The sequence below is a fragment of the Porites lutea genome, chromosome 1, assembly GCF_958299795.1.
Source record: "Porites lutea chromosome 1, jaPorLute2.1, whole genome shotgun sequence".
Taxonomy (NCBI): domain Eukaryota; kingdom Metazoa; phylum Cnidaria; class Anthozoa; order Scleractinia; family Poritidae; genus Porites; species Porites lutea.
The window spans coordinates 55,555,175-55,565,648 of NC_133201.1; the positions used below are offsets into that span (position 1 = coordinate 55,555,175).

Below are 10,474 nucleotides of genomic sequence, written 5' to 3' on the forward strand. Positions count from 1 at the left end.
TTGTCAAGGTGAACTCTTCGGACATAACACACAACTTTCAAGAATAGATTGTTTGATGAGTTCATAGGTATCTAAAAGATGTAAATGTTTGCTTAGAATGGTCGAAACTCACTTGACTCTTCGACTTTGCTAAAGGCACTTTAATAAAAGCTGATAAAAAAAATTACAAACAAAGATACTCAAAGTTAGATTAGATGGTGACTGAAAATCGTGACGAAAGGCCCGAAATTGAAACTTAGGAGACAGAAATAGGAGCTAGTGGTTCGGTTTTTCTGACGAACGTACCGCGGTCACTTTACCTCCAATAGAACACTTGGTAAAGGTAACTGGCCTTTTTGATTATTTGATATTCTGTTAGGAAGTTATCATCTGTCACACATCGTCTATATATTGCAGATAGCTGCACTCACATCAAGTCAATTGGTAAGCCTGTGATTCACAATAATAGGCTATATGATCAAGGAGCATGGATGAAAGATCCGCTAGGAATCATGGGTGCTGAGACCATTTTCGTTATGGAGTATTACTCCGGGAGAAACGAGCTTGAAGAGTTTGAAAACATGGCCATGTTCAAAGCAGGCATCCTTCGTAAGAAGTACATACTGCCTTATAACTGGGACGGAACAGGAGGAGTAGTGTATGGACCTTACCTTTACTACAACAGGTATAAACGTTATTTAAATAAAATAAGTAATGATTTGGAGGTAGCACATCCACAAAGTGGTTCTTCGTCTACCTGATTCCTGGTCTAATCGGAATTTGGAAATGTTGGTTTTTGAGGAGAGGGGAAGAGCGGAGTACCCGGAGAAACACCTCTCGGAGCAAAGGAGAGAACCAACAACAAAGTCAACCCACATGGCGTCGACACCGGGATATGAACCCGGGCCACATTGGTGGGGGGCGAGTGCTCTCATCACTGCGCCATCCCTTGCTCCTCGTTATAATATTGTTTTAATCTGATTGAGTATCGTCAACGGGAAAACAAGGGTTTAAAAGATAATCATCACTAAAAGGTCGCATTTATAAAAAAATTAATCAAAGGTGTCTTTTCATAACTGCGTGGACCATTTTTTAAAAAAACTTAATTCCGGGGCGCTGATAATAAGAATTAGTGATAGACCAGTTTACTGACGTAGTATTTCCTAGTAAGGGAAATCAAGATCATGACCTATCCTCTTATAACATAGGGCTTCCTCAAATGCAACTCATGATGTCTACACATGCACAGCTGTCAGGGACGGCGGAGCGTATTTTGTATTGGGGAGAGGGGGCGCTAACAAGCAAGCGCCGGAGACGCTAACTTGTAGGGGTTCTGGGGGAATTCTCCGGCAGCAAAGTTTGAAATCCTGAAGCTCGGAAATGCTACTTTTAGCATTCTCGACGAGATATCAAAAAAATAAACGTGGATCAACAGCAAAATGACAGATGTTTTACTTTTTATTTGTTACTTGATACATATATAACTTAATCAGATATATTCCAGCCTTACGTATATTCCGGCCTTAGTGTGTAAACTAAATTGTTTCATTACAAATGCTCGACGTGTGTAGCAAGAGGGAGAATGTTCAAAATTAGTGGTGTAAAATCAATTGTGTTACATTAAGATGTTAATCTTGACAGCATATGACAAATTTCAAGTATAAAATCAATTGCAACGTTATGACAAGTCGGATTTTGACAAATACGATTTTCCTAACTCGTCCCTAGTCGTCTTTCGTTTTTATTCACAAGCTGAATAGTGAGAATACTAAGGGAAAAGAACTGAGTTGATTTGCTGGAGTAAATTTCCTGTAACAATGCATGTACCGTAACAGCAAGAAAAAACAACAAGTTCAACAGCTGAGGTCAGTAGTAGCAAATTTGCCGACATTCCTTTCATGATTCTCGTTCAGGGATACAAACGAATTTGCCACAGAAACTAAACAAAGCTTATCAAATCTATGTTTACGTGTGTTCAAAATCGCGAGATGGTTGAAACGTGCTTGCAACATTTTTTATTGAAGCCACCTCTTGATTCATCTGGCTGTCGAGAAGGACCTTTCCCCTGCTGCACTTGTAGCAGGATTGACGTAAATCAACTTGCAAACAACAATGACGTGTTCGATCAACTGTCGCTCGATTGGCTGAAGATCTTGGACCTCCCTCAAAATGTCCTGAAAGAAGCGTAAAGGGACTCGCCGCATGAGCACTTAAATTTTACTTACATCTGTTTGTCTTAATGTTTTGCTCATTTTGTTTTGTTTTTCCCTCTGTTAGTTTTCTTTTGTTATGTTTTATGGGATTTTTAATTGTTTGTAATTTTTTATTTATTTTTAAATTTTTATTAATTGCTTAAAATTGGGAGGGTTAAAGCCCCTCCAGCCCCTCCGGCTCCTCCGTCCCTGGCTATATAAATGGTAGAAACATTCTCCACTGATACTAACAAATGGTGGTGTTTTTGTATTGTTGTGGTAGAGAGGCTACGAACAATATCGTAAAGTACAATTTGCGAACTGAAAGTGTGGAAAAGCAGATAAGCTTGCCGGGTTCAGTGAGGAACACCTTTTACCAGTGGGGTCAGGGTTACACTCAAGTTGATCTGGCAGTTGACGAACAAGGATTGTGGGCCTTATGGGGCTACAGTGGAAACAGCAACAAGCTAAGAGCGCAAATGATAGATGTATACAAAGGATCCTTAACCCACGCTTGGGACTTAAATTCAGGTACTCGACTTACGCCTTATTAGAGCTCCTTAAGCTAAACACAAAATGTCATGAAATGTAAAAGGGTTTCTGGAACTTGTTAGATTCACCATAAGTAAACTAAACCATTGCTATAACCTGTCAGTTAGCAAACGGTCGTCATCATCCTTTCCTCCATCAAATGTGCATCCTTGTTCGCAATTTCGTTACTTAGTTGAATGAGTTTTTATACTATAGGTGGGCATAATACGTGTTTTATTATCTTACTCCGAGTTTCCATTTAATGTTATTTTGCAGAAGTTATGAGCTCAATGGGAAATGCATTTGTGGCCTGTGGAGTGGTTTACTGTATCGACAACTATAATTCAAAGTCCACGACCATCAACTTTGCTTACGACACCAAAACTGGACGTTCATGGAACCCCAACATTCAGTTCACCAATCAGTTCGGCTACAACTCCATGGTGGACTACAACCCCAGTGAAAGAGTGCTGTACGCCTGGGACAACAAGCGTTTGGTCACTTATCCAATCACTTTCGAGGAACACTAGGTTAATTACTTTTTCCAAAATTTATCTCAATTTGGCCTGCTCCAGAGGTAGTCGACGGCATCTTTGAAGTTTGTCCGCCCGCGACCAAATTTTGTCCTTTGGTGAACAAACCGGTCGCACTTGGTTTTTCATTGTGATGACAGATTTTTGACATAAATAAACAGTTTTGTCCTCTAGTGCGACTTGGCCCTTTTTTTTTATCCTATCACTTTTAATTAAGGAACGATAGGTTAATTCCTTGATCTGCAGATGATGGCTTTGAAAAAATGCTGATAGGGGACGCTTTGCTATTGTACTGTAAAAAGACGATGAGAAAACGGGGAAGTTCGCGGTAGAAAGCAAGTTTTACCATGACTAAAGAATCAAACAACAGAAATGCCAAATAAACTAATTTCAATATTTGACCAGACACTCACACTTCAAAACCTAACAATAACACTATCCTGTTTCTAAATAACAAATTTAACAGAGCTCATTTTATGTAAACCTCGTAAGTACGTACTGTCCACTTCCAAACACCAAACAGGCCAACATTGTATAGTTGAGTTGTTATCGAATAATATCAACCACTCAAAATTCCAGAGGCGGAATTTCACTGCAATTTTTTTGTCCTTTATTCTTTTATCGGTAGCCTATTCGGTCTACTCGGGGTCTAAGGCTTACCGGGGAATGGGTCATGGGATCAAACGCGCTTATGGTGATCTACCCTCGTTTTGTCATTAATTAATAAACTGCTGTTAGCGCTGAGATAATAAATAAAATAAAAGTGGTTAAAACAAACATCTTGTTTGATAGTTGTTGACTTTTCTGTTCGTAACGAGAATGTCTGACACAACGGGTGAAGTTCTCAGGGGACATTGTGTATTTGACATTCTCTACGTGATGTGTTTAAAAACAACCCTGGAGATTGAATGACTTAAGGTTATTAAATGCCGTTCCAAATAAGGAGAAAGGAAGAGGGAGAGAGAGAGGAAAGAGAGAAAAGAAAAGAAAAAGAGAAGTTACAGCCGTGATTAGGAAAGTTCAAGTTGATCTGTATATGGGAGTTCATGATGATTCCACTCCACACGACCGACTGCACACGAAATCTGCTGTCAGTGGTAATATAAGTAATCACCTGGCCCCGGTTGTTCAAACGTTGAATAGCTCTATCCACCGGATAAATCACTATCCAGCGGATAAGTATTACGGAAATCAATTATGCTATCCGCTGGATAGTGATTTATCCGGTAGATAGCGCTATCCGACGTTTGAACAACCGGGGCCTGGACTCAATCTTTGATTTCATAATTTAACGACTTGTCCTCGGGATTTCCCACCTCTTCCGTATGCTTTTCAGCCCCAACCGGTTGTTAGAAGGCCCCAGGATTAAAAGGCCAAATATGACCTCTTGGACCTGAGCGACCGTAGATCATTCTGAGCGTCATTTTTTAGAGGAGCGGTTGTCTAAAACTGACTCATCTTCCTCTTTTTGAGGAATGTGAAACAAGGGAACTTGTTCTAGGCTGCATGAATGCTAAAATCACTGCCTTTGGAACTTTTCAGATGTACAGTGGTACTTTGGAAGAGGAGTGAATGACGGGTGGGGAGGGGGGGGGGGCAGGATGTCACTCGATAGTTAAAGTCACGGTGAAAAGAAAAAAAAGGAAGAAATCCCATTCTGAATTTTTGACCTTTCTACAAAGGATTAAATGATATAACGAGCAAAAATGGCAAAAATGGAAATAGAATGTTTGTGGCGGTTAATTCATTGTTATTTAAATTTATCTTTTCCTCATCCGGCCGGGTAGTCTCTGAAAGCTTTAAAGGCAAATTCCATTTAATTCTTTTTGTCTATAATCGAGGGAGAATGAGCTAGCTACAATTTAATAGTTGGATGGTCTAAAAGGAAGAGAGGACTTTATCCAAGAAAATGCTTTTTGAACAACAGAAAAAGAAACCTTTTGCCGAGACCATATTCGTTATGGCCTACTACTGTTAACGCCAACGAGCATGAAGAGTGTGAAAACATGGACATGTTCAAGGCAGTCATCGCTCGTAGGAAGTACAAACTACCTTACACGTGGGACGGAACAGGTGGAGTGGTTTATGGACCAAACCTTTACTACAAAAGATAACAATGTACTCATCAAATTGTTCTCGTTTGTACTCATTCAACCATATTTTGTCAAGATCTAAATTTGCGTTGAATATGGCTAGCAGAAGATCTAGAACAATTAAGGTTTCATATATTACTATTTTTTTGATAGACATCAACTCTAATTAAGATATCGAAAATTGGCAAAATGTCGTCCCTATTAAATGCATCTGAAACAGTTTTTCTGGCTAGGTGTCGTTTCATCACAGTTCGGTAATATAGACCTTTTCATATGACTTCAAGTCCACCATATTGTTACCCAAAACAATCAAGCGACGGCCATGTTGATGTCCCTAAACCAATCCGTGCAGAGGAAGTTGAACTCTTTTGAAATGTAAACGCTTTCTTTTGTTAATACATTTGCATAGCTGCTGGCCACGTGAGTAAAATGCTCTATATACGAGTTCACTTTCGCATTTTTATATATCAGTATATAGAGGTCAAAGAGGGTAAATTATACATCTTCTTAAGCTGGCTACCTTTCCACGTACTTTCCAAGTTCCCTAGCTAATACATGTACTAGCAAATGCTGATTTTGTTGTGTTGTCATGAAAGAGCTAATACGAACAATATCATATCGTAATTTACAATCTGCAAACTGAGGGCGGGGTAAAACAGATAGGTTTGAACGAATCGTCGAGCAAGAATTATTACCAGTGGGGTGGATACACTGGAGTTGATCTGGCCGTTGACGAAGAAGGATTATGGGTTTTATTGGCATAGTCGTACGGGCCGGGGGGGCGAGGGGGGCTGCAGCCCCCCCCCCCCCCAGATTTTGGGCAACTCAGATTTTTTGGGCAGTGAAAGAAAATTTGGGCAAAGCCAGTTTTTAAAGATGCCTCCATGTTTATTTAATTATTTTGAAGGCCTGAGTATTAACCTGAAGTCGGCGTGATGAGTAATTTATATATTTGCAGTTTTTTATTGTTGGGCACTATACTGCACGGCACTACCTGGAATGGGCTATTTCCAGTCGTGAATTGATTACAATAAACTTTTGCATAACTTTCTAGAATCATCTCCACTCGAAGAACAGTGTATGGCAGATAGCATTAGCAGTGGGTATGAAAATGAAGAAGTGGCTGACTACTGAATTCTCAGTTTGAATTACTGAAATAAAATAGGTAATGGAGTCATTTCGTTGCTATGACAACTCCGATGTCATTGCAACCCTGATGATGACAAATTTTCATCTTAATACAACTGTGGTCGCAGTTTTTCCAAATGTTTGTTTATGGCGACGTAGTTTATGCTCAGAATTGGTATTGACCCTGAAAAACTGTATCCAGCCACCGTTCGTATGCCAGGATGGCCCATGTTGTTCCAATCCAATGGCCCTAATTTCTCTTTCGTAAAAATTTGGGCAAGTGGTTTACCACCCCCCCCCCCCCCCCCAGCAAAAAAATTTCCCGTATGCCTATGTTTATTGGGCTACACTAAAGGAAACAGCTACGAATTGATGCTAAATAACTTAGACGTGTACAGAAGTCAAATAGTACCTCTCTCCTGGGGCTTAGGAACTGTTACAGGTGACTATAGCTACACTCTAGGTGAAAAAAAATTCAGTAACGAAAAAGAACCTAGGCTAGCGATTTAATGTATTTATATTTTTGAAACCTATTTCTGTATACGGAACCTGCCAGTGAGTAAACCATCAACATTTTCCCGTCCTTCTCGAGATACGTACGTATTATTGGTGCCATGTCCTATCCATTTTACACTGAATATTATTCTATTTCCCAAGTCAGCATTATCCAAGTGAATGCACGCTAGTATTGGACATACAGTTTTATTACGTTCACTTCTCGTTTTTAATTATTTCCGACGGAGGATGAGTTCAATGGGAAATGCGTTTGTGGCCTGTGAAGTGGTTTATTGTATCGACAGCGATAGAATTCAAAGTCCACATTACCATCAGCTTTGCATACGACACCACGACTGGAAAATGGTGGAACCCCAATATTCAGTTCACCAATCAGTTCGGCTACAACTCCATGGTGGCCAACAACCCCAGAGAAAGAGTACTCTACGCCTGGGACAACAGGCGTTTGGTCACTTAGCTCATCATGTTTGAGGAACACTAGGTTAACTACGTGATCAGCAGCTAGGTGTTAAGTTTAAAAAATGCTGATTCAGAACACTTTGCTTTACGTAGACGATGAGAAGTTAGGGTAGTTCTTAGCAAGCGAGTCAGTACTTTTGCACAAGAACTGAGACAAACAACTGCATTGGTAAATAAACCAACCTCAATATTCAACACACTCACACTTCTAAACAATAAATTCCAAAGCATATTTTCAGTATGCTGTGATACAGTACAGCCTATAAGTGGTGCAAACGTTTGAAAACTATGCTGGAAAACCAACATTGTAGAGTTGTAATCAAATAATGCCCTTAGGCCTGTCTTCATGGTCTTAAATAAAACTTTCATCAAAGTATTTTTAAGAACCAAATTTCACTGAAATTTTTGTCTTTTTTTCTTGGGAGTTGGTCAGTCAACAGTTAAAGGTTTACAAAGACTGAGCCATTTAGACGAACCCTCTTGTTGTCAACTAAGCTAGTTTTGTCATTAAACTGCTTTTACCATAGTCTGCTACACATCCGTTTCTAGTGTCGTCACGTAATGCTCCTCCCCACAAACGGCTGCTGGGAACCACATTCCTTGTGTTGGTATTCTAACGAACAAACCAATCCTGTACAAGAAACTTGATAATACGTGAGCCGCAGGGCGCTAGGAAGCTAACACGCTTCTCAATTTTTGACAAATCAATCAATCGTCGCTGAATCAAGGACGGGCTCTGTGTCTGCAAGCAACGAAAGGGTTAATTTGTAGAAAGTTTGTTTTAAGCGGTTAACAGAGTTCCAAGTAGAAAAAAGGTTTGATAGACCTACAAGACTCTCACCAGGATCGGTTGGTTCTTTTAAATGCGCATATGTATGATGAATTTCATGTGCCGGATGTGTTCATTAGGGCCATTTATACGAGGAAAATAAGACGCGTCTTACGTAAGACGCGTCTTAAATAAGACGCGAACTGTACCATTTATACGAGCATGTCTTATCTAATAAGACGCGTCTTAGCTAAGCCGCGTCTTATTTTAGACGAAATGTGCCGTTTATACAGAAAGTTCGCGTCTTATTTTTCCTCGTATAAATGGCCCTATTGTGTTGCTGTCAGTGATGACTAAACTATCAAGGGTACTGATTCAAACAAAAGCAATCTTATACTAGTAGTAATCAAAGATTAATAAGTGCGTTCGAAGTTCAATGAATTTAGCTAAAATCATACAAAAACAGAGGAGGAAATTAGTTGAGAGATTAAATGAGAAAGACGAAGTATTTAAAGAGCAACATGAACAATAGCAACTTTAATAGTGAAACCCAAATATGTAACCAAAGATGTTTATCTACTTAGTTACAATGTAGTTTAGTTGACCGCTATGGGTCAAAGCACAATGGCTTGGTAGATTTGCTTTGAGACAACTTTGTGTCAGAGTTATCGGTTGATTTGCTTTGTTGTTCGGCAAATTCGAGGACATCAATTCAAAGCAGGAGAGCAGCGAAGGTCTTCGGTTTGTTGTAGTTCGGACAACGCCGACATCGGGCTTTCTACATGCTCTTGGAGTACTAAAAAGTTTCCTGGTAAGGCTTTGACAAGTTGAAGCGATGAACTTTTTAAGAAACATCGCATGAAGTTTGAGAAAAATAAATGAACTTACCGAATAATCCAAAGATACCCACGGAGGCGACACGGACGCACGAGCAGCTTGCACTCGCACGAGGTATAGTTGCGTGCGCACTCGCACGAGGTATAGTTGCTTGCGCATAAAAATAGTTGTGTGCGCATGTCCACCAGGTGAGCCCGCAATTTCTTTGGCCGGCTATTGGGCTTAAAATTCGTGCGCGCGCTTAATAATTATTCAAAATGGCGCAGATTTTGAACATCGCCCGTCCAAGTAACCAAAAATCTCGAATCTTGACGCCTGGCATGCACAGGTATCCCATCGACCACAGGATCCCCAAAGATTACGAAGCGTTCTCCTAACGTCGAACGCAAAAATATCGATAAGCACATCCATGTTGTACATCATATTTGCTCGACTTGCTTGCTGCTGCTGCTTATCTCATAAATTTTGAATGGGATTCGACAACAAAACACTACTCTGGTTGATTGCTTGTTTTCACGTGACCATTTTGATTGTTCTGTCATTTACACATGGGGCACCGATAAAAGCGAAGCTGTAATTGGAGGAGTCACCGTACCGCAAACGTAGCGCGAACACCTTCGAGAAAATGGGAGCTGAATTCTAATTGGCTTACCGCTGGAAAGGAATGTGGTTCGATTTTCAGCAGCCGTTTGTGGGAAGGAGCGTTGCGTGACGACACTAAAAACGGCTGTGTAGCAGACTACTTTTACCAGTGCTGAAACGCTGAATTAAGAAAGTTTAAAAATGTTCTCTTGTTGGTCTGTTTGTTTGGTAGCTCGACAATGCATTATTACGTAACGGATGAACATTTCTAGGAAATTCAGAGGGTCTATGTGCTTGCTTTTAAGGTTTTTCTTATGATATTTCCATGTTCAGTTTGTATACTGCTTCGGTGTTCAAAAACAATTTCAGAGATTTGTGGTTGGGGATATTAGACAACTTTCCAGAAATAGAAAAATTAGATCTATGATTGTAAGCATGAACGTTCCTGCTTGCGACATAGCTGTCACTACATGGCAAGTTCATAACGCGGAGTTGGCTCCCTACGACAACTGCACTTGAAATATGTGATGAAATAAATATTGGCTGACTTAAGCGTCTCAATAGATGGACATGCTGTCGCTACTTGTCCCTCTTTTGGCTCGAATTTTGCGCTTTTAAAACTTCTTCTTTGTACGACGGCCCTGAAATTGACGGCAGAAATTTATTTGATAGATAACAATTATTCACCGAAGTGGAGGTGGCCAGTAGTGTAAATCTACCGAGGCCGCGAAGCGGCGAGGTAAATATGCACTACTAGCCACCGACACTGAGGTGAATAATTGTTTTAGTATATACTAAAACAGTGAGATAATTGAGCCCAAAAATGATGATTTTTATCTCATTTACTGTTACCAA

At 40.1% G+C, this 10,474-nt stretch overlaps 1 protein-coding gene across 1 annotated transcript; it reads left to right on the plus strand.

Moving 5' to 3' along the window:
• Positions 1 to 476: 476 nt before the first annotated feature.
• LOC140940103 (myocilin-like) lies at positions 477 to 4,012 on the plus strand. Its single transcript, XM_073388999.1, has 3 exons — positions 477 to 664; positions 2,455 to 2,702; positions 2,979 to 4,012. Exons 1-3 carry the CDS (start codon positions 492 to 494, stop codon positions 3,230 to 3,232), a joined length of 675 nt encoding a protein of 224 aa, XP_073245100.1. The 5' UTR covers positions 477 to 491; the 3' UTR covers positions 3,233 to 4,012.
• The last annotated feature ends 6,462 nt before the right edge of the window (positions 4,013 to 10,474 follow it).